This window comes from Ambystoma mexicanum, chromosome 11 (assembly GCF_040938575.1).
Source record: "Ambystoma mexicanum isolate Mex_15411 chromosome 11, UKY_AmexF1_1, whole genome shotgun sequence".
NCBI lineage: Eukaryota > Metazoa > Chordata > Amphibia > Caudata > Ambystomatidae > Ambystoma > Ambystoma mexicanum.
The window spans coordinates 374,261,346-374,286,517 of NC_090934.1; the positions used below are offsets into that span (position 1 = coordinate 374,261,346).

Sequence of the window (25,172 nt, forward strand, 5' to 3'; positions counted from 1 at the left end):
ATGCACCTCATAGAGCCCGGTCTCGGCAAGAGCCAATTGCAAACGATCTGTATGCACCCTATGGAAGGGGTATCACTGCCTTGTTGGACCGCTAATAAATGACTACTGTGAATCCGAGAACGCACATGGCAGAAATTATAGATACATACAAAGGAACGTGGAACATTGGCTCATTAGACTACACTGGGGGCCTTGGCTGCCGTCAATTGAGTATGCCAGGGGAAGCCTTTTCCACTTTGTACCAAATCACACCTGAAACACTTACGGTTTACTGTACTGTACTATAGGACACTGCAAGGAAAGTCTGGCTTTCTGATTATAAAGCATGTGGTGTGATAAACATGAACTGTTTTTCTACCCAACAGCGCTCTCTGCTGGTAATTTACAAGTACTTATCGCCATGCCCCATGATTCCTAATACTGATGCCATTTCAGTGTGAATAGGATTTCTGTTGCAAGCACGCACGTTAAAGCATACAGTGCAATAGCATCCACAGCGTGGTATTTAGATCTCGCTGTTCGGTGCATTTTTGTATCCATCAAGGTGTACACTCTGTTAACCCACTCTGAACTGTTTTACTTATGCATTCTTTCAGCATTTGTGAAGGAAGAGGCTGTGTTTGTGATACACACAATTCATGCATCTAATAAATCTGGTTATTCTAAAGGTGCATTTTACGAAGAGGTGCATTTCAATATCAGATAAAGTTTGACGTTTTTTGAAGCAGGAACAGAGAAGAGGACCCACGATTGGAGTTCCCCCGTCCCCTGCACACTCTGGGGATACGCAACAAAGGCGTACAGTTTTTGAAGATTAGTGTATGCAGTACTTTAAAGGGCTTATATTCTTTCTAGCTGGACCACAAACACTTTACTAGTACCAGTGTAAAAAGTAAAAGGAGGGTAAACTCCCATTTATTCATAGGAAATGTTTGAAACAAAGGCAATGTGAAGAGCAGCACATTATTTACATCATCAAAGATAACTAAAACAGAAAATCCACTGTGGTAGGCTGACGCGTTTCGAGGTCAATCCTCTTCTTCAAAAGCCTTTGTGGAACTGATGTTCAGTATAGTGTTTGTCAAGACGGAACAAAGACATGGAAGAAAAATCTCATTAGATCTAGTCACATTAAACTGATTGGATCTATATTTACATTCACATGAGCATTAGAGATATATATCCATTGTAACAAGGGCAATCTGTTTAGGTAAAACCAATATATACACTAAGAGTATCCAGACTAATGTACATGATGGCAAGAAACATGTTACAGAACAGTCAGATATCTGTGTGGAGGTCTAATAGTCATCATCTCGAGCATGGAGGGAGGTGAACCCAAATTCCAAGGGGGAATAAGGAGTAAATATGGCCACCATTGGATGGTGGAGACACATGTCGTTGTTGGACCTGCCTTACCTATCTGGCTGGTATAAACTGCTCAAATCTGTCAAGAACAGGAGGCTTGATGCTAACAAAGGTAGTGGTGTATGGTCAGGAACACTAAAGAGAAAGCAAAAAAGTGTACCTAACTAATGGATAGTAATGGTTGCTAATAGGATAGCCCAACGTGGCATGCAGGGTCAACGGACGTGAAAGTCCCTGAAAGCAGAAAGCCAATTGTGTCAGGAATAAACAAGCCTAATGATAGGTAATGATAGAAAGAGAAGATGTAGAGGAAAATGAATGCACTAATCGTGTGTGGTTCATATGCAGAGACCATAGTAGTAAAACAGCTAGAGATCAGAAAATAGGTAGAAACAATGTCACAAGAAAGACAAAAGCTGAGACTCACAATTCGTTCCAAATCTGGAGATAGGCAGGTATTGGTGTGCGCGTGCACAATGCCCATATGGAGTGCCTCGTCTAGAGGCGGTCGCTATCCGATTCGCAGGCAAAAAGGAAGTGCTGGCAATCTGTAAATAATGTATGCACAGGGGATCACCTAACGTAGTGGAAATATTATAGCAGGCAATGTCCAAACTCAGAAAAACAAGCACTCGAAAGTGGAGATGGGTAACTGACCTTCTGTCGGTCGACGCTGGACCCTGGTGTCTCTTGTAGTGTAGTATGCATCCCACTTAGATAAAAAGCTGTCATGTAGCCGCGTATCATGTGTCAGTCAGCTTGGAGAACTGTTTTACTTATGCATTCTTTCAGCATTTGTGAAGGAAGAGGCTGTGTTTGTGATAGACACAATTCATGCATCTAATAAATCTGGTTATTCTAAAGGTGCATTTTATGAAGAGGTGCATTTCAATATCAGATAAAGTTTGACGTTTTATGAAGCAGGTCCCAGCCAGGCAAACTCGGCAATGTGTAGTTTTCACAAAAGAATGTTCATGGAAATCAAATGTCATTGGTTCCTTATGCCGTTCATTTAAGGATGCATTGTTGCTGTCCTCAACATATTTGAAACCGTTTTTAAAATATTGGGCTCTAGCAAGTGGACCACTTTCTGGAGTCACAATTCAAGATTTTTTGGGGGAGAAAGTGTATACTGATGCTTGATGCTACTTTTCTAGAAATGCATGGGAAATTGTGGTTTGTAAACCACATTGGACCAGTAACATTGCTGTTAAAAAAAGAAAAACAGCTGCATGGCGCATTAAGTAATGAAACTGGCCCTGCTTGGCTCACAAAATGGGCCCACTTCGGTATTTCAGGGTGGACCTTCGGACCTTGACCTTTAGGCCACTCCACGATCTGAGGTTGGACATCAGTTTTAAACATTCTGATCTGCTGTATTCCAAAAACCCACATTGTTCGCTTGACATCCTAAATAGGCCGGGCATGTGTTTCCAAGGTTTGAGCCCACTTCCTGTGCGAGCTGCGGCCAAGATCGTAACCTTGGACTTGATGGAAAAAACACCCTTGGTTGCATACAGTACCTTTCATGGCCTTGCAAAACTGACCTGGGCTATTACTACTTAAGCACTTCAGGTAATCCCCGGGGCCCATAGTTACAGACCCGAGCAAAGCAAGGTCCTTAACGAAGTGTACACTCTAATATTGTAAGCCCGGGGTACTAAATGCATTTAGTTTCACAACAGAGTAAAAAAGAATGGCTGCCAAGGAAGGGCAAACCTAGTCTGTTCTCCCTTTCCATGGCGGCCATTGTAAATAGTAAAAAAAAGTAAACAAAGAAATGGCTGCTATGGAAAGGGAGAAGTGTCTTCTCCCTTTCCATGGCAGCCATTCAAAAAAGATGAAAAAAAGTCAACAATGCAAATGGCTGCCATGGAAAGGCGAGAAGGGCATACACATAATCCTTTCTTTCTTTCCATGGTGGCATGTCGCAGAGTGGGAGCAGACGTGCTGGAGACAGAAGTGTTCCCAACGCGCCCGCTCCTGAAAAGGAAACTAAAAGGAAGGTAAGTGGGGGTGGAGGGAGGGAATCTGTGGCAGGAGGAGGGGAGTACTTACCTCATTCCACAGCGGGGGAAGATGGCAGCCTCCAGTAGTGAGGAGGCTCAGAGCACAGAGATTACCATGTGGTAATTCCCCGTTCCGAGCCTCCTCATTGGCTGGGAGGCTGCCCCCCACACCCCTCCTGCCGTACTAATGAAGTAAATGAGTCAAACAACCAAATCTGATCCAGGATTTGAGTGTGACCAAGTATCTTCTGTCAGATTTTTGGTAAACACAGTAACTTCTGTGGTGTGCTCTGTTTGCATTTGTTAGTGGAGGCACTCATCAATCACAGCATCAATTAGTGGCGCACTTCCCACCTAAGCCCTGCAGCACCCTGGCTGCACTTCCAGTCCACCAGTTGTTCTAATCTGCCGACCTCCATTGCAATGCAGCACTACACCAAATCATGTGCATCCGCATTGAATGCCCCCAAGCCCAGAAGAAGTCACTAAAACCAATGCTGCCTATCCAGCACCTACTCAGAACCGCTTCTGAAACAGTTCACTCTTTGGTGCACTCACTAACGTCTGTTCAGCTATGAAAGGTTTACCGGGCACCCAGGGCTGGATCAGCTACCACATGATTGACGTGTGTGGCCATCACTGAAGCATAGCAACAAGGCTTCTGCCCCACGCATTGCAGACCTTTTTTGATCACACCTGTATATCCTAACTGAGCCTTCCCATAGTCGGATGCTATATCCTGGAAAGTGATGCAGGCCTGTGATAGCGCTCCTTGGAAAGCTCCTTTATCAAGTGCTCCATAAATTCTTTCTAATTCATTTGCTTGCTCTCTTCTATATGAACCCTCCAAAAACACATGCTTTGCTTTCCTCCATTCCGAGATTCTTGATCCGGAACAAATCATCCTCGCTATCTGCAAAATAGCCTTCATCCTCTGCGACCGAGACTCGTTGGCTGGTGACCTAAGTAGCCATCATCACAGGTGACAGAAACTTCTTCTCTAGTGACTTCGTCCAACTTTTAAAATCATGGAATTATTGCAGATTTGGACAACATGAGCTTTACAAACCAACTCACTTTGGGGGGCAAAACTGAATCCCCCTTTTTCACTGATGCCAAAGCTTACAGTTGATGGTTATCAACCTGTTGCCGGGTTGGAGCACTCTTTGTATTGTATTGTATTTGGTTATTTATATAGCACTCTTTCCCCTCTTGTGGGGCCTCAATGGGCTTTTTCCTTGGTTGGAACACCCTTGGTGACCGTAGTCGATGTAGTTGGAAATTCTAGGGAGTTTAGCTTAGGAGATGCATGTGTGCATGTTGCCATCCTAAGACTTCAGTGGCTGGCAAGGCTCGACTAAGCATCCCAAGAGAGGTCAGACACATGGGTGGGTGCTGTTGAGGGTTAGAGATAGATTGCTTTTGTTGAGAAAGTCTATGTGAGGACAGCTATACCGGTTTCCTTTCGGGTGGTGGTCACTGTATGCTAGTGGCAGAGGTGTTGTGGTTTGAGAATCCTGTATAGTGGGAGAAAGGCCTATGTTTCACAGTGCAGTAGTTTTAGGCATCAACTTCATCATAAGATATGGGCTTTCGCTATAGCAGTACCACCCCACACACACAGACTATCTGTCTGCTAAAGGAAATGGAAAAAGCTCTGCTAGAGGCCTTTCACCACATTCTCTTGCCTATGAAAGATAACAGCCTTGGAAATCTGTAATGCCATACTGAACAATGCTGGTTCGGAAGGTTGCCCTGAGCAATTCTCGAAATGATCAATTATTCGTAACATTTCAGCCATCACTCTTCAGTTTTAACCCAGCCTTGAGGCACCATCAGATATCTTTGAGCACATACAAAAAAAAGTTGGTGATGCCCTTGAAAAACGCCCCCTTTAAATATCTGAAAATCCATCCGTAGACATAAGAAAACGACTAAGTGGTACATAGATCCCTCTGCTAACAAAAACAATAAGGCCGCACACTTGAACAACATTGGTCCATGACATCTGAAGGCAACAGTTTAGCTGGGACTCCATAACCGTATAACCTCTGTGCATATGAATAAAAGTATACATTAATTAGAACCTTTGATCAATAGCACAAGTCATCTGCAAAAGGGGATCTGTGCAAGTGTCTTCTTCAGAGACCACCATCTCAGTGTAGGCTGCCAGGCTCAGGATCAAAAGTTACATGTAGCCTGTTACTGGGACCTACTGAGCAACAGATGCCACAGCCTGTATAAGAAGGAGGTATTCTACAGACTCCCACCAAAGTAAGCGAGGGCAGTCCCTACATGGCAACCAGGAGTTATAGCTATAACTACTATATCTAGGAACACTGCAATGTGTCTCCACCTCAGGTGATGGGGCAAACCTCAGCAGCGCATAGAGGATTAACCTGTATTGAAAAAGTCCTGTTGCAGAATATCATGAATAAAGAGATGTGTAATGTAGCTTAAACACGCGCCAAGCTGTGATCCATGCATTCCCAAGGGCGAGCTTGTATTGAGACTAATAGCAACAAGAAACCATAAGATCTGTTAAAACACCAACTGCAGTTGCCGCTCAGGTTTCACTTGTGCTCTCTCTTAAACAAACAGTGAATCCCTTGGCAGGAAATGCACACTTCTGACTCTCTTAAGGAGGGTGTCGGTAACATGAAAATCACAATGAGAGTGCAGCAGTTCCGAGGGTTATAAATGATGCGCCCTCCACTTAAACCAAAACAAGGCAGCTGCAGTCCCCCCAAAGAGCTCCCATTGAAGCCCTGCGAAGATGTTGGCTGGCATAACACAGATAGTATTTTGCTGCTCGAATTGTCGTCTTATGATGCTCCAATAACAGAAAGAAGCAGGAAGACTTTGTACTCTGGACCAGAGTATTATTATAAATCACAAATCTGAAGGAATGTCCAGACAGTAAAACTGTATTCATCACAAAAGTGTATCAAATTTTATTCACCATGATACAAAATATTTGTAAAAAGGTCATATATAGCATCATTATATCACATAACACGACAACATGGGAATACATAAAAATTGGCTAAAATTAGTCCAACATCACAACCATTCATAGTGCAGCATTCAAACCATACATCACACTCAGTGACATTCAACCAAACAACATTAGCTAAAAAGCATGAAAAAATGTGATTAACAGCAGGAGGTGGGATACACATTCCTCACGTCCCATCTGATTGTTTTAGTATTTGAACATTTTTTTGATTTTTTTTTTACACACAAACAACAATAGAAACAATTAAAAACAATCTATCGCAAGGGTGGATCTAAAAGAAAGAATGTTGTGTAGATCGCATCCCTAGGGAGTAAGCTGAACCGGTTTCGACGTAGAGTGTATATTGAACAACGTCTTCATCAGGAGATATAGAGCGAAAGGCTCGTATGTATGGCCGTACCCAAGCAGGATGGAAGAAGGGACGGTAGACTTGAATCTGACCACAAAGGAATCTGCAGGTGGACAGGAGCTGCTGTGGGCTGCCCCCTACAGTAGTAAATGTATTGGGGTAGCCTCCTTAATGATTTGTGCAGCAAAATGGACCGTGTCAGCAGGGATTGGCCTAATGTGATGGGCACTAGTCCGTACGCGGCATTGGCGGTTGGCAATAAATGTAGCATCCAGCGCGGGAACCACAGTACACGTACTGCCTGTTTTATGATGCTCGGCACTGTTCTTTCCTGAAGGGCATGGCAAGGTTAGGCAAAGCCTGGCAGCTACTGAGGCTGCTCGACACACATTCCCCCTCCCTCAGTCTCAGCCATTGCTCTCCTCTCTTGCTTGAACCCCAACGTTCTCTCCCTTCAGCAGCAACCATAATCACCCCGCCTTGGGGGTAACCGGTGCGCACTGTGCGAATAATGCACCGGGAGGATTTATTTGCACAAATAAATGTGAGCAAAACTTGTCCTAGTTTGCAATGCATATTTTCCACTGCAAACTTAAAGCACACTACTGTGCTCCCCTTTCAGCATGACCTGACTGCTGTGTACACATTTTCACACATGAGTTTACGATTTAACAAAAGGCCCCCTCAACTCCCAGCTTTTACTGGCAGATCACTGCCCAGAGCAAGGATGGTTTTATATTCTGAATAATAGTTCTGGATGGCGACACATGCCAAGGTACTCAAGCCACTCACCTTCCTGTAGTGTGGTAAAAGCAGGACTTATCCCTCCATGCACAGCAAACAAAATCTTCTTGTGCTGTGGCAGATGCACTGAAACTTCATGTCTTTGGCGCAGTTAAACCACTTCTAGACCTCTTGTGGACCGCCCTCCCCACAGTAGGGGGGGTCACATTGGCCCTCTCCTTCCCCTCCCTTCCTCTGTAGACACTCAGCCCACTACAGGTGCTCACTGATCAGGTGCCCTGGGGCACGTTCTGCTTAGCTTGCTGCTGCTTCTCTTTTGGGCAGAGCTAAAACGCTCTGGGAACCTGGCCTCAATCATAGTGGCCACTTAAGCCTCCAGTGTGGCATTGAATCATGAGTGGACTGGCATCTCCCACAGGCCCCTAGTGGTGAATCCCCCGGCCTGACCCTAAGGGTTTTTGTGGGCGGTCGAGGTCCTATGTGATGTGGTGTCCAGAGCTGGTCCCCCTCACAACACTGGCGTTCTGGGGGGCACGCGACCACCACATTTGATATGCTCTTCCCTCTGGGCCTTTGAAAGGATTCCCTCCAGAAGGCAGAGCCCACTTTTATGCCCATGCATCTGTAGATCTGCAGGGATTATCTAAGGATAATCGGAAAGCGCAGCCTACCAACTAGAATTTCCCGTGGTCTTCTTTCCACGGGTATGGGGTGAGGGGTGGGCACCACTTCATTCCTTTAATGATTCTTCTGTATATTAGCAATTCATTTAATTGTCAATTTGATTCAACGGAGCGCATTGGAAAAAACCCTTTGACACAAGGGTGAACAGTATGCAGAAAAAGTTAAGGGTTGCCCCTCAGCTAGCCGTAGGCTCTCGTTTTGCCCTATCAAAAAGTTGCTACAAAAAGTACCAATTAATTGCAATAGTGTCGATTCATTTTCTTCTGAGTCTTCCTGAAATCATAAGTGCTAAGTCCATGTCGTATGACCCAGTGTCTATTTATTTTTCAGAGGTGTCCTAAAAAAGCCAATGCATTTCAGAACCAAGTCCGTCTTCAGGGCTGGACACTGTCGAACATATTAAAATAAATCACCCGTAGCAAAAAAGATATACAAAACAGGTCAAATCATACAAATAAGTGGAAGGTCAATAAACAAAAAACAAATACATACCCAATCACAAAGGCAACACAAAGAAAAAAACTAAAGTGTGGTCAGAAGTTACATTTCCACAATGCCTTCTTATAAAGTAGATCAGTGAACAACCCATTTACCTGTCTGCTACCCGATGGCACAATTCCTTTCTTATGCACGATTCATTGCTACGTTACGGAAGTCGTGACGTCACGCGTGCTAGCATGTCATGACATCACACACGTCCCATTCGGCTTGTGTAAATAGACCGCACGGGAACAAATCCACAACAGGCAAGTCTTCCTGGAGCAAAATATAGTGCTATGAAATGCAATCACCCTAACAGTTCACAACATTGAAGTATATGGCTAGCCACATGGGAGCACGGACGAGGCAAGTATTAGAATACATATAGCAAAGCCCTTTAAAGGAATCATTCTGGAACAAAGAGGATAATGGGCATATAAATCAACTGCCCGAAGCGTTCATGGATAGGATCAATACAGATGGAATGCTTTAAAAAAAGGTTGAAGGATTGCACCCATGCCAATATCCAATGTAGTCTGTCCATAACCAAAAGGCTAATGGCTCAAAATATGCTGAAGCTACCAGCCAAATAGGGTTGGTCACACAATTCAGTAGATTGGCTATGCCGTGTACCCTGTAAATGCATACGCATTTTGTTTGAGAAAATACCAGTCACTTTCTTCTGCTTGTGCCAAACCAAAATTGTTTTATATAAATGCATGTTTGACATCATGGCCTGGCTAAGGGTCTGCTACAAAGGTTTTTTTTAGGTAAACATACCTCTTAAGAAAGAATAGCATAATGGAGTCGTTTGTAAATATGTGGTTACCAATGTTATTTGAATTTTTTCGCATGTTTGTTGCCCTGAATGCCATCGTCAGAATTTAATTTATGACTGTGTTTTTGTCAGGGTAAGTTTTGAGAACACATTTTATTCTGGAAATCGAGTTCTTGGATAACAGAAAAAAACTACTGTTCATGTTTTAGAAAACAGGATTTTGATTTTTTTGTGTTCCAAAGGCGGCTTTTCAAGCACTAACGCCTGCGGAGGAACGAGGCAAGAGGGCACCTATTTAAATAGAATTAAAAGCACTATCCGCTGTAACCCCCACATCAGCTCAGCTGCCTGTGACTGGGCGCGCGAGGGAAGGCCTCGCCGAGGATGCGTGTCCCGAGGCTGCCTCCGTACCCTCATTCATCAACGCTGGCCACGTGGGGACAAATGGCCGCTCTCACGTGGAGTTTAATTAACACTTGCTATCTCTCCATCTGGATTACTGTCACAGGCGCCGGTGATTTATACGTGCGGCAAATAGCACGGCGGAGACGTCCTTCCGCGCACTGAACCAACAGCCACCGGGGCTCAGCCGGTGTCCAGTGGAGGTCCAGGCGCGGTGTCTGGCGACGCTCCTTCCCGAGCCCGAGTGGGAGGTTGAAACTAGTGCGAACGGTGCTACAAACCGCCCGTCCAGTGCATTTAGGTGTAAATACGGGCACAGCACTCAGTGGGCCTGATTGATGGGATTGTGCCATTGTAAATCGGCCCCAGTGTGTGTGTTGCTATTTGCCACCTTGACAGGAGCCATCATGCTTGCATTTTTATTTTGGGTTATTAGGTGGCAGCGCCATCTATAAACTGAAACTATTGTATTAGGGTACACATAGGGAGACATGGCATAGGGGGAGGAGCACCAAGCTTGAAGATGTTTGGTTATTTGCTCACCCATTGACGTATTTACCCATGGCCATACTAATCTTCATGGCCATCCCCACCTAGTTCCTGCCCTCCCCACCCAAAACACCTCCTCTTGGGAACACTTTGAGCCCGCTTTAAGCAAGCTTTACAATCAAACTTTGCCCTGTCAAAAACAAACCGTTTTGGCTTGTGTATAAATATTAGGCCTTTGCCAGGCACTGATATTAAATACCCAGGTACTTGCACCATTTTCCACCTTCTACTATTAATGGCCAGTTAATACCACTACGGCAGCGCCTGGCAAATGCTTTGCCCATGCCTTCACAAAAGCCCAACTTGTTCGCCTTGCTAGTGGACTGCAGGGGTAAAGATGGCTTGCCTTCATATTCAGTAGGGGCTCTCTCTATTTGCTCTGATGTGATAGTGACCTCCATACTACTGTTAGCACGCGCTCTTGTGTTACTGGTCATAAGCTGCTTCTCTCTGCACCAGAGGAGTGATAGCATTGCCTATTCCTAAACGACACCACACTTGCCAATTATAACCTGGTAATAAATAAAGCTTCTGAGTATTAGCTCTGCAACCTGAGGCCTTCATTATGACATATTTAATTATCTCACTCCTTATCCCTCCTCTCCTCATGCTCTTTCTATATTTTCCTAGTACCTCCTTCCCCCGTCCCAGCCCCATGATGCTTCAGATATATTAGTCTTCTTCATGGGGGTTAGCTTTGTGTTTCTGGTGTGGAGCACACCACATATTTGGGTGTGTAGTGGAAAGGCGTGATGCTGCGCTCATCTCCATCACAGCTGCTTTGGAAATATTGTAATGTATTCCAGGAGCAAAGCCAACATTAGTTACCCTACGAGGGTGCAGCATAATCAAATGTACCTGCCATACACTTTCCGGCAATGTATTCGATTTGGGACAGTCCTAAACTCCAATGTGCAGGGTATCTGAGCCAGGCAACACAGACCTCATATTGGTAAGTCTTTTTGCCCGAGGATCCTGCAGTCCTTCCCCCTGCTGAAGATTTCAATGCCAAAATACTGATTATGCCCTGTATTGTACCTATACTATGCTGTAACCATGCCTAAAGTATTCTTTCCTGCTGCGCCCAGCTACCTATGGGTTTGGTGCGCATTGCTAAATAAATAAACAAACAAAATAGACATTGGATGAAATCACAGAATGTTTAGGGTAACGAGGACAATATCTGAGGCATAACTGATAGGAAAGCACATTTTAAGGAGGGGGATGTTAAGGCATAAGATTGGTTCCTGCCCCTAGTGTTTTTAGCTTTTCGAGCCATTGAATGCATCCAATTGTTGCCTGGGGAAGTTGATCAACGATTGATTTTACTTGCATTAGAAAGTTGCTCTGGATTACAGTAGCACGCATGGCTAGGCCTATACGTTTCTGTGTGTGTGTGTGTGTGGGATGGTGAGGGGGGTTGACAGCAGTCCTCTTCTGCCAATCTAGCAGCTTGGGGCAATCGAAAACGAGGCCTCTAATGTATAAGCCACCCCTATTCTATCATGTACTAGGAGAGCAGTTCAATGCCAACATGTATACATGGGATACATTAACCAAGATGCTGTTAGATGGGATTGCCAGGCCAGGTTCTAGACATCCATCTTAACACCAATTATATATTAGCTACAGTTCCGCTGAGATGTGAAAGGTTATGCAATAAGTACCAGCCAGTGGCAAACACAGGAGAGGTCCTTATATGAGACCCTTGTATGCCCAAGTACTGGCATCAGATGCCAAGGGCATCCTCAAAAGCCTGGCCACTGCCATCCTATGCCAGACCGAGCTCCATTATTCGGATATAGCCGCCATAGGCAAGGTTCAGTCTTCCATGTCCTGGTGTTGCCATTATCATTATCATATGGCTAGTGCAGCCTCAAATGCTCAAGTAATGACATTGCATGCTATGCAATGCCTCCCCAGTCAGGTATAGAGATAATGTGCCTGCAATAGATTTACAGACTCAGATGATGACATCCTGTCACATGGTGCTTGAAATGGCCATATGTATCCCTTGCCATCACAACAACCACATGCCATAGTGTGCCACCATGTGCAAATATATATTTCCATCACTGCATGCAATATTCATTTAACATACAGTCCCTAACATAAACAACCAAGGATGCAGATTAACATATGATATGACATGGCATTTATAACGCGTCTATACACAAGTGTTTCAAGGCGCGACGAGGCAAGGGAGGAGGAACAGAGGGAAGACAAAGACAACGATCTTACTAGGCCAGGTGACATTGAGATGGCGCAAGTGCGGGGGAAGGGGAAAAGTGTGGAAGAAAGGGGAAGGGGGCAGTGCAGTGTATAGGATGAACAGTAAAATAAATAAAGAGAATACATTTGAATTTGATGAGAAGTAATGTTGAGTTAAAGGCTGTGGAGCTAATTTTGGCCCTAAGTGTAATTTGACTGCAGCGAGCTGTTACAGTCGCACTGCAACATAAATGGCTGCCCGCCACCAAATTCTCATCATTTGCGGAGTGTATAAATGCAGCGCAAAAGGTGGCGTACACATGTATACACACCCTTTTGCCCCGCACATTTACACTTCGCTGCTCAAAGTGAGTGGCGTACACATGTGTACACAGCCTTTTGCCCCACAAGTTAACTCCTCGCCATCTGTTTACTTTTAATTGTGGCATGACGAGTGCCACTCACAATTACAATTAAACCATGCAAGCATGTCGAACATGGTTTAATTGTTTTTGTCAACACGTTTAGGGATCTCCAGCATTTGCGCCAACATGAAAATCCATGCCGGATGGTGCATTTGTGGAGAGGAAGGGAGGCTGTGGAAATGCAAGTTGTGTTCCTCGCTCCTCTCCGCCATACACATGATTGAAAATGAACAGTGGTGTGAATGGAAGGTGCTAAAGCCTTACTCAAGGCTTTTGCGCCTCCCATGCCTTCCATTCACGTTACGGCTCATAGGAACATGAGCCGTTATGTATTTCAAGGGATCCCTTTATGTAAACACTCAATAAACCATGAGCTATAATAATCCAATCTTTGGCTGTTTATTTGTTTATCAGCACACCAATCCTTTGTTTATTATACATATATGTGCATCAATGAAATACTGATGAGAATTTGCATACAATACTTGCTTGTAGTCATGCAGTACACACACACAGACATTTTTATGTTGTACTGAAGAGCTGAGCAGGCTGGCAGACCTGTCCATGAAAGTCAGATAAAGTTTGTACTGCACTCTGACACTGTCTCTGAGGCAGAGGCTAGCAAAGGCAGCGGCAGGGGTGTCAAGAGGATTGCCAAGGGTAAACACTGATACCGTTGGTGATCCCAACTGACATCCATGAAATATCCATCTCGACCTTCATATGAACATCAATGGCATTCCATTATCACAATGCTTCGCTTCAATTATGCCTATATTAATAAAGAAGGATAGAACATCTCTCCGTTGTGTAGCCCTTCTGGACTACCTTAAGAAATTGTATCGTAAATTGATCATCGAATATATGGTTTCATGATAAACTGGAAGAGTGAAGTGTAATGTAACGATTTGACTCCGAGAAGGTGTGATTATGACAGAACAACATCTTAATTTATCGCTTACAAGATAAACACACGTCCTGAGTTGGAAGGGTCTGCAATATCTAGCCTTTGCGCACATGTATAGGCCATCCAAGTAGGCACTGGAGTTGGCATGGATCGTTCTCAGCGTGCTGCATACCTATACAGAAACAACAAGGAAAGGGCCCGATCCCTCAGTCCCAGCATATTTAAAAAAGAGCTTCCTGATATTTCACTACACAATGCTTGACTGCGGTATCTGTTTCTAGAAATCTTTCCTGATCTTGCGTGAGGTGGTGACTATTGTCAGGAAACCTGGCTGCTTTTATATGAGGCAAGTTTAGCAGCTAAAGCTCAAGAAGGGTTAGTGAGGATCTTTTAATCTTGATTCTGAAAACTAGTTATCACATCGTGACCTGGAACATTTTCTTCTGATAGATTTGAAGGCTCTGCATCCACATTTGGTTGCCACCCAGTCCATTCACTGATCCTTTTTGTATAAACCTGTTAACATTTTCGTTAATGGAATTTGAATGTGTGTGCTCATGTGCATTGTCATGAAATGTTGTTCGAAGGAAAATATATATCAATTCAAGGAAAGTTATACCATAAAGAAGGTCAAACAAGAGCTGCTCAATGCTCCCATTGCTCAACATAGTATAATCACATATATGGAAAGATCTACTTTTAATCAAAGTTTGGGCGCCAACACAAACACGCTAAGAGGCCACATTCTTGCGCTCCTGGGAGCCATATGCGGACCTGGCACAGGTGTTTTGGGCTGGTGAAAAGAATTGCTACCTGCAGAAAGAAAAGCCAGTATAGGGGCATATACGAGGGAGAACTTGGATCCATCACAGTGGCCCACATGTTGAGAATAATGGCGAGAATGGCAAAAAGGCAAAGAAACTGGTTATGCAGTGAAGTAATTTGGTAGCAACAAGACCCAAAGAAAATTTTTGCAACCGTTTCCCAATTTGCGGTGTTCTAGGTCCTGAAGAATACCATCCAATCAGTAGCACTGAAACCGGTCAACCAAACCATGCAGGGATATCGCCATTTATTCATGTACCCTGTCAATTTATGGGATAAAAAATGTTTAAGCTGGACTATGACCCGAGGGCAGAATAAAGTAGAATGGTCCCCTCACATTCACTCCATTTTAACATTGATGATAATGGCCACACTAGTGTCGGTTGGGTCCCATTAGTGTAGTCTTGATTTTTTTCTCTGGTATTTGTAGTCCATACATCTTGATATTAGTGGCAACAAACATAAAAAACATTGTTGGACATAAGGTTGTTCTGTGCAAAGTGAGAGGGCATTGTAGTACTTTTGCTGTTCCCTGCGACCTTTCGCTCTGCAAATGTTCTGGACTAAATCTCGCATCAGCCCTTGCCAGCATAGTCAATGGTGGGAGATGATGGCAGTCATTGTCCCGGGAGTCATTGCGCCAACAGACACTTGTGTACAGGCGTGTTATAAATGACTTATCATATCATATCACAGTGCAACACATCTGGAGAGCCACTGGTTGCAGACCCCTGACATACACTATACTGGGTGGTGTAAACGAAGACGGCAGTGCTAACTTGCATTTCTGTGCTAGTCTGCTGCACTGGTGCTACATATTAAGGGCTACACTGCACATGTTGGTTGCATATTGCACGGAGCGCCCCGTTCCATCTGATGTGTGCTCATTTCTGTGCCCAAGTTGACTGCACACTTAAAAGACAAAGGGCCTCATTACGACCCTGGCACTAAGTGGTTAACAGCGCCGTAAAAGGCTGCGGCGCCGTTAGCCACTTAGCGCCTTACTATGAGGTCCCTTTGCGGGACCCGACCTGAACGGCTGGTCTGGACCAGCCGTTAAAGTAGGGACCCGCAAATGGACCTCGCAGGCAATTACGGTACCGCAACTTGCGGTACCGCAATTGCCGCCCTCCCCATTCCCATTGAGCCCTATGGGGCAAAAATGGGAATGGGGAAATGGGGAAATACCGCCCCACCAACCTTGGAATGGGGCAGCATTTCCCCATTTCACCATGGCGGACTCGTTACAACACCGGCACCCACCATGGTGCTAATAGCACCATGGTCTAGCGCCGGGGTTGTAATGAGGGCCAAAAACACACATAGCGAGTGTAGCATGCCAACTAGTGCTGTGTACCACCATCACATACAATATTGCCCTGCGGTTATTAGCACTAGTGGACCAAGCGATGGCAGAAATGGGATTTAGCACTCCTACAGGAATTTGCCCCTCCTAATGTAACCCCTAGTTATGTTATGTTGATTTATACCACGCAGCACTACCACGCAGGGGCGGTCTCCAGGCGCTCTTAGTGTTAGAAAGGGAGACAGAGCAAGGGAGAGAGAAAGGTTTGCGTGCCAGGCAACAATGTACTTGACCATGTTCCTGCGGGTTGCGCTTTGGAGCATGCACTCTGGAACCTGAAATTCTAACATAAGATGTGTTTGGTGTTTACAGGGTTTGGGCACAGACGAAGATACCCTTATTGAGATCATCTGCTCGCGGGACAACAAGGAACTTCATGCCATCAATGGCGCCTACAAAGAAAGTGAGTTGACCAGCGGATACAATGTGCCATATGGTCTGTGCACGTCATGCCCTTTTCAAATTGAAAGATTTTCATGTGTCTTCAAGTTTATGATTTCCATTTAACGTTAATACCTAACACTCTCGCTTTGTAAATACCCTTAAAAGGCATTAACGCACAGAAATGCATTGATTTACAATGTACATATATATTCTGATTTTCAATGAACGGTTTCGATCAGATACGGAATTCTGGCCAGATCGATGTTTTGGCTGGGGAAGTAAATGGTAGGAGACCAGCCACGGTGATGTGCTGTGGAGAAATCACCCCCAGAATCATGCAAACCCCTTTTTATTTTAAAGTCAATGGGCTTCATCATGACCCTGGCGGTAGCCGTCCTGGTAAAAAAGGCATGGCTGCCGCCGGAGTCATTTTTTTCCGTCGTCTGGCAGTGGGGACTTAAAGGGGCATTACAGCCCCGGCGGTCCCGGTAATTCCGCATTGCCGGGAGCTGGAAAAAAATGACTCCCCATTCCCATTCGAGTCCCATTGGACTCAGTGGGAATGCGAAGGACAGTAGCACCGGCACCATTGTTACTACCGTCAATGTCTGCGAGCGGGTGCCGTTCTGCCCGCCTGGTCAGTCCTGGCGGGCGGCAAGGCACCGGCAAGCACAACTCGGAGCATGCCGGACCGGCTTACCGGCACCGTTGTTACCGGACCATCATACTCATAATGAGGCCCAATGATTACGAGCACAAGCTTTGTATTTCATCATGAAAAGGCAGTGTCACTTTCACGGCAGAGCTGATTGTTGGTCCTCAGTGGTCACTGCAGACCTGCATTCAGAGTAAATTGAAACTCAAATACTCTGTAGTTAAAGGAGCCCTGTAGGCTATGTGAAGAGTTAGCGCCTCATTAGACGTCCCACTGCGCTTATCCCCCCCGGATTTCCACTGCCACATGCTTGCGCCTGTGCGTCTCAGCGGGATTAAGCCCCAATCGCCCTTCCATTGGTAAAAACATACAGATTTTAGGAAATACCTTATGCAGTTTTTCTGAAAATATGGCTGCCATGGTTTTGGACCCTGGAAACAAATAATGTAATGTCCTCCCAGTTTGAGGAAGTGGGAACGGACATTTATTTATTTATTTCATTGGTGTAGCACGTATGCAACCCGGAGGGTTTGAGGTGCTGAAATATATGTATCGAACCGTTATTGTACCATGTACAAGAGTGCACAATGGGGTCAGTCATTGCCCTCCTGTGCATCACATAGCAACGGTGGTGGCCAACTGTACTTTCCTCGTTTCATCCTCTTTGGGGCCACCAGCAAAATTGTGTCCCTTAATTTGAACAGATGTACTAGCGCGTTGCTTCACTTATATAACTGCAATTTTTCACTTGCTTGTGACATTTTCTGTTGTGTATAAAATGTTTTGTTTTATTTAGGAGCTATTTCCTATCTTAAGTATGCAGCAGCCCAACACAATACTGCTTCACTTGTCAACAGGCTATTGGTAAAAACAAGCAGTATTTCAAACATTGCCTGCTTTTAGCATTGTCTCCGGACCCATAGTGCAACCCTGGCTGTGGGGAGACTGGTGGCCACTCGTGCGATAAGTCTTCAGGGGGCGATTGACTTGACCAAGCACTGCAACGTCACACTCTGCTATCACTTGTGTTGTTCAGAAATGACATGCTTTCGAATCTAGCTTTGCGATGGGCCCAGTAGTTGGTTTTGCCACCATTGAGCATTGCTGAAAGATTGAGCCCATTTTCACACGCTCTCGATGCTTGCAGCCTGTGGGGGCGGCAGTGCCTTAATCAGACTCTGCCCCTCCTCTACGTGTGCCTCCGCGCTGCAAGATGCAGGCGCATCCCTGTCTGCGCAGTCTTTGGCACGCTGCAGCCTCTTCTTGAAATTCTTCATTAGGATGCGTATCTCCGGGAAGGGGGGGAGTCACCCGCTCATTTCACAGGGTTACGAACTACCCTTGGACGCAAAATAATGCTGCAAGGCAGGAATTCATCACACTGGCTCTCAGATGGCCCCTTAACTCCCATTTCTGTTCCCGTATGGAAGCCAATTGGGCCATCCCTTAGCAGTTCTCAATGTACATTCCACTGGGCTATCTACAGCTATTTCATTCCTAGAGGGGCAAATACACGATGGAGGGCACGGGTGCTTTGTTATTCATGGCGCTGTAGAATAATAACCAATTTACCCCAGGGATGGCGTGACCGCGCGGTATCACGTGCACAGTGTACAGAAATCCACATTACACTTGGCCACACGCTAGACTTTCCTTTACATGCATGCATATGCTCCCCAATGGACCCAGGGTGCTCAGAAAAGGGGCGTGCGGAGGCGTAGCATATTTTAACATTTTCCACAACCAATTCCATACCCATTAATAAAGTGTCTAATACCTTATAACCAAATTGATCCTTGAGCCACATTTGTACAAACTACCCACCTGAATATCACAATAATGCATTCTTTGCCAAGTACAATGTGCAGCAAGCCTTCTTTTTTTCTCTTTGATTTTCATTGATGTTTTAGAGGTTTTGACCCTCTAATCCATGGTTTTATAAAGTCCCTATTGTAGGAGCCTCCAAACGGTGCCACCAGAATGCTTTGTTTTTACTTCAGAATACTTCCACTATCATCATTGAGCTGAGATCACTTGTGTCTGTCTTTGCTGTTGCCACCATGAATTCCTTACACCTGCTAGTCTTTGGATCTCCCGTGCAGCTTCTTTCCAGGTCTAAGATGATTCTGCAATTTTTGTTTGTCTTTTGCTCCTTGACTTTTCTAGTTTACCTATTCTGTCTAAGATTTCTTACCAATTACTTGACTTCAACAACCCCAGCCAATCCTGCCCAACTTCCTCACTCGCCCCTTAGTCGCTACTAGGTACCACAATGTTATAGAATTGTCAAAATATTAGCAATCACCACACTAACTGAGTTGTGGACATTAGCAAGTACGCTGGCCATATGAATCGGAAAGGAAGACAGGTAAGTTTATGAAGGAAGTTGGTGGAAGTGGAGGCCTGATGTGAAAGGGACCGTGAATACCAGACAAGCCCTGATCAGGACAGAGGTGCAGAAATTCTCCCACACCCCATCTGGGGAGATTACGCAAATCCAGCGCCTCAATTCAAGATAGAAATGCCAACTAATCAATTCCACTAACAATTTCCCCCTCTGCATACACCTTTCAAACTCCAAAAACACAACCACAAACCTATAGCACAACAAACCACACAAACTTCACTACATTGCAATAACAAAACAAAGAACACACGTAGACTCGCACAACAGTACACAACGACTACCGGCCGCATACACCCCACCGGGCTGAGGCTGCCAACAGCACATCACTGCTTTCTTGCACTTTTCCAGCTTCCCTTCACTATCTCACCCTCCCTTCCTCTTTCAGAGCTGCCAAAGCGCCACGGGACCTTTCCAGTGGTGATAGTGTGCGGTACAAATGTCCTTTAACATTAACATCATTCCCTTTATTAGCGGTAGCATTCTAAATAAGAGCTGACCTTGCTTCACCCAAGTGGGTTTGCTATACAGATCCTCGTGGTGGTTAATTGAATAGCAGTTGCAGGAGGGAGCAGATGTAAGCAAGGACTTCTAAGAAATCTATAGATCCTTGCAATTTCATGGCGGTAAGAAAAAGAAGGTGTAAAGTACAAACAGTGTGGTTTAATAGTGTATATCAGCACGTAACGTTATTGAAGTCTACAAAATGCTGGCAGCCGCATAAATTAAATATATAACAAAAGAAAGGAGCAACCTTGTTAAGGAAGTATCTGTCTTCTCTGAATAAAAAAAAAGCATTACGTCGTGGAAGAATATATAAACAGTGTAGACATTAATACAAAGATGTAAACCTTTTTATTAAATCATCACCTGGTTGAAAGACTTTGTAGGATTTATGGTGTGCAAGTCCATACTCCCACCGAATTAGTCCATATGATGGTGTCCAGTCATTTGGTCGACTACAAACTGGTCGACTGCAATTTGGTCGACGTCATTTGGTCGAAAACCAAATGGTCGAATTTTTTTTTTTTTATTTATATATGTGTTTTGTGGGTTTTCGTGTTAAAAAAAAAAAAAGAAAGAAAAAAAAGGGGGTTGGGGGGGGGACCCCCCCCAAAAAAAAAAAAAAAGGGGTAAAAAAAAAAAAAAAAAAAAATTCGACCATTTGGTTTTCGACCAAATTGATTCGACCAGTTGTCCAGTCGACCAATTGATTTCGACCAAATGACTGGCAACCGTCCATGATCATATAAAACAAGACAATGTGACACATACATTGAATAATGTTAACAACATATACACAATAGGAATGCAAACATGTCAATATGCACCCATTTGTGTCTTAACTGGCCCTACATGTTTCTGTCCTCCTATACCATAATTGTGCTGGACTTTTCTCAGGGGCTGAAATTTGAAGGTGACGTGATCTAGGAGACTTATATGATAAAAATTGGATGCGTTCAATATGCTTTAAAATACATCCTCAATCTAAAGAAACGAAGAGATAGATACATCCTTATTTGCATATAAGTCATCAATACTGATGTATCACATAGATAAAGATTGAAAAATATACTTCACCTGTTTATGCAATAAGTGAAACGAAAAATTATGCACAGAGAACCTGCACAGTGCACATGATATCTTCTGATTCTGAGGTCCCCAATATCCTGTCATTCAAAGAATAACAACAACTTCAATCACCTCATGTGGCTGTTCTGCAAGGCAACAGCCATAAAAAAAGAATTGTGAAGAGGGGGTCCAATCAACTAAGAACACCTCCCTAGAGAGACAGCAACAACCAGACACGTCAAGCTCTAGTCGCAAGTATGGTTAAATGTACCTGGCACTCTTTAACATCTCAGGTGACAAAAGAAATTTAGGGATGTAACTATTCCACAAGCCTACTTCAATATGCAACCATTCTGTTTGATCTCCAATGTAGATGTCAAGCTTGTCTATGCGGCCACAAAAACCACTTTTAATCACTTGCTGCCATCATTAGTATATGGGACTTAGCCTAAAAACCTACTGCAGCACCATACCGCTCCTTTGTTTACTTAATTCCACACGTATGAGATCCTGCACTCTCCAAAGGTAAAGACTTCTCGATGCGGTCAAAGATGGACACCATTAAATATGTGGCGTGTATCGTAACCCGCTGATGAAATCACATACATCACGTGTAGCCACGATGGTCGCCTTTGATACTTTGTGATTTAATCATATCCTTCACTAATCAAAACACCCAACGTAATCTCGTCCTCTTTTGCTGCTGACTGTGTCTGTTTATTGATAATGACCTATATTGACCGATTAATTGATCTTAACATTTATCCGTTGCAACACAGGTGGTTGTAGGTACTGGGCTCTCCCAGGATGGCCATCTTGGCCGGCCTCTCTGTAGTTAATCTATAATCAAATGATTGATGCAAGCACACACAGTAACACACGTTCAACATCAACGACGTATTTGTATTATTCCCTTCAGTGTACAAGACGGATTTGGAAAAGGACATCACCTCTGACACCTCTGGGGACTTCCGCAAACTGATGATCGCTCTGGCAAAGGTACGTTTTGTAATGTGGCCTGCCGCGACACGCACTGCCAGTCTATATTCTATAAGCTTTGTGGTACAGCCATCCCACTCGCTGGTGTGTTAATGGGCATTTATTGAATACTGCACGCCGCACCAAAGTGCTGAAGAACTGACCCACTAGAAGAGAATACCAAAGAGCAAGGCCAGGGACGGTGTAATGGACACAGGCTGAGAGGTGAGCCAGTTTAATGGGAGAATGCTTGACAACACCTGTGCATCTGTCGGCAGAGCATGCTTCAAACTGTGTAGGTTTCTGCAGCTATCTTAATACCACACGCAACGTGTTTTAAGGTTGGACACACTGATCAGATTCAGAGGCGGAGTAAGCTAGTTGAGGGACCCCCCTTTTGTGGTGTGAGCAGCACAGTATCGGAGGAGCACTGTTCCCCCTTTTTAGGGACAGTGTTTCAGTGTACTGTGTGAGGAATGTAAGACTTGCATCTCATTCACTGCATTCATGGAAACCACCCCAGATCCCTAAACGCTACTTTTGTGAATGTTTGGTTCACATTTTATCATTAATGTGTGTACCCTTACAACTCTTAAAAATCTATTGGTGTAGGCTGAAATAAATTCAGCTAAAATAACCGGACATCAGCACTTACATAGGGTGCAATGTTATAATCTTTCTCATGTAGGTCAGTAGACGAAGGGGATCGATTTGATCTCACATGTAAGCTATATTTTAGCTGCTTGCTTTTCGTGGGAAGTAATACAAAGTAGTGTGAAATGTAACTCCTAGGTTTCTTCATTGATGCATTGGGAAAGTGGGTGTCTTAAAGGCTCGGACATAACACAAAGAAGAAAGTAAAGCAATGGTATTTTTATCTGTATGAAATGTTGTGTATTGATTCACTTTGATTGGGGCAGTTTTGTCTCATCGTCGAATTAATTCAGCAATACATAGAAATTCTAAGAGTTTCCACCATAATTCGATTTTAAAGTATGAGCTGTGCACATAAACCTGATTATCGAAATCAAAATGGTGAATGGTGTCAACCAAACTATATTTATGTTAAATTATAACGGTGATTGGTTGGAGCCCTGAAGGACTCCACATTATCTCGTCAGCAAATTAGTTTGCCCTGTACCATTTGTTGCAACATAGTCTCGAAGAAAAAGGTTAAGGCTACACCCTTGATTCAAAGATAGTTTTATATTGAAAGAGTTGGGGGATGTCACACACCATCATATACAGAATTTCAGATTTTCAAGTGAGGTGCTTCGAAGGGTTATTCTGATATCATGCAGTGGGCACAAGCCTACCCAGTCTTATGTATCTGGTTGATTTGATTGTAGATTATTCTTTATTTTCTATTCAGGGTAAAAGGCCAGAGGAAGGCTCAGTTATCGATTACGAGAAGATTGACCATGATGCTAGGGTAAGCATTGTTGTAACTGAAAAGAAAAATATTGTGCAAACAAATTGATGTATTAAACAGATGTGAATTTCAGGCAATGTGCATTGGTGGAATAAGAGTTAATGCCATTTGTCAGCTCATCTATGAATTGTACTTTCTTTCTGTATAGTGCTTTGACTGAAAAACCTGATGTACAGCAGACTGCCTATCAATGAGCTCGTTTGTCCCCTTCTCTGTTCTGACTGAGGGTTTTATTTTAGGTGTGGGGGTATCATGCTTGTACTGGTTACCTGTGTACGTAGGGTAGTGTTAGCATCACAGGGGGACGTCCCCTTTTTCAAATTTGAAAAACAAGATTAACGCTCCACGCCCACCACTACATGGGCTTTAGGCAAATGATACAATTCTAAGCCAATAAACACTGCAGGAAGACTATTTTTCTCGTACGAATATTGCTCTGGCAAGCCTGATCTGAGCTCTGCCAACGCATGCACCAGCCCTATTGTGGTAACGCTGTTTTTGGGTTTCTTGAATGTACATTTGTCTCCGTTTTACTGGGGGTAAATGCCCTTCTTGTCAAAGGCATTAACAATATGGTCTACAACTTCAGAGATGCAGGGGTACACTCTGGTTCAGACACTCTGTGCACATTGTGCAGCATGTTGGTAAATGGTAAATCCATTTTATTTACATGGCGTGTACAAAGGGTTTGCCAAGTTCACACAATTATTTGTGGTGATCCACTGGGGCTTCCTGCTCCCCGCGTTTGCACCTTTGGGTGCTGTGCGGGCCCCTCTCACCACCATTGCTTCAGAAGTAAAGGAGGCTGAGGAGGGAAGAGGGGCTGCCTGCGTACTTACGAATGCTGCCGAGGATCATGTGCGGGCCGCACGGACCTCTGGGGATGTCAGTGTGCCTACAGTAGCAGGTTGTAAAGGGCAATGACAGGGGCTTGCATCCAAGATGTTATCCACAAATGGGCGCTCTGTGTTGCTCACCCCAACCAGCACAGACCCGCAAGGCAACTGGTGCCCTGTGAGCCCTCAGAGCTGCAAACGCTCCACCATGCACATAAAAGGCTCCGCCACCGACAAAAGAAAGGTGTTTGCAGCCTGAGCACCCTACGGACTCTCTGTGTATCTGCCCAGCCGCGACCGGGGGAAACTGGCAGTGCTTGAATGTTCGGCCCGAGCGACCCTACACCTGGCTCAGGAGAAAGACAAAGCATCGAAGACGATCCTCTTGAGCCCCTGCACCAAAGGCATGCTCTGCAAAATCAAAATAACCAGTGCTACGTCGCACCAATGATGCATAGCCACGAATCAGTAGTCATACACTTTAAAATCAAGCCGCTCCAACGCCGTTACCATTTAGCACAAATCGAGAATCTAGGAATGCGCCGTCATAACTGTTACACCGCACCATGGCGGTGAGGAGTAGGACCGGGCCCCTGGGCTGGGCCCTGGGGTGAAGTGGGCTAGTCCTAACCCACAGAGGCAGGAAGTCCCTCTTTACATCCTCATACTTTCTCGTCCTCGCTTGGAATATAGAAACAAAATGCCTTCTTTCTAGGAACGAACACACACTGCACATTCAATCACATCACTAACTGCACAGCCAATCAGGTACTTCTTATATAAAGAACACTAGAC

The 25,172-nt window shown here is 44.5% G+C and overlaps 1 protein-coding gene across 1 annotated transcript in view; it reads left to right on the forward strand.

Annotated features, from left to right (window-relative positions):
- The window catches only part of ANXA2 (annexin A2), a 135,591-nt gene that overhangs the window by 87,089 nt on the left and 23,330 nt on the right, over window positions 1-25,172 (forward strand). The window contains exons 6-8 of the mRNA XM_069623083.1: window positions 16,429-16,519; window positions 22,051-22,130; window positions 23,482-23,541. Coding sequence (XP_069479184.1) covers window positions 16,429-16,519; window positions 22,051-22,130; window positions 23,482-23,541 — 231 coding nt within the window. The remainder of the gene's footprint in view (window positions 1-16,428; window positions 16,520-22,050; window positions 22,131-23,481; window positions 23,542-25,172) is intronic.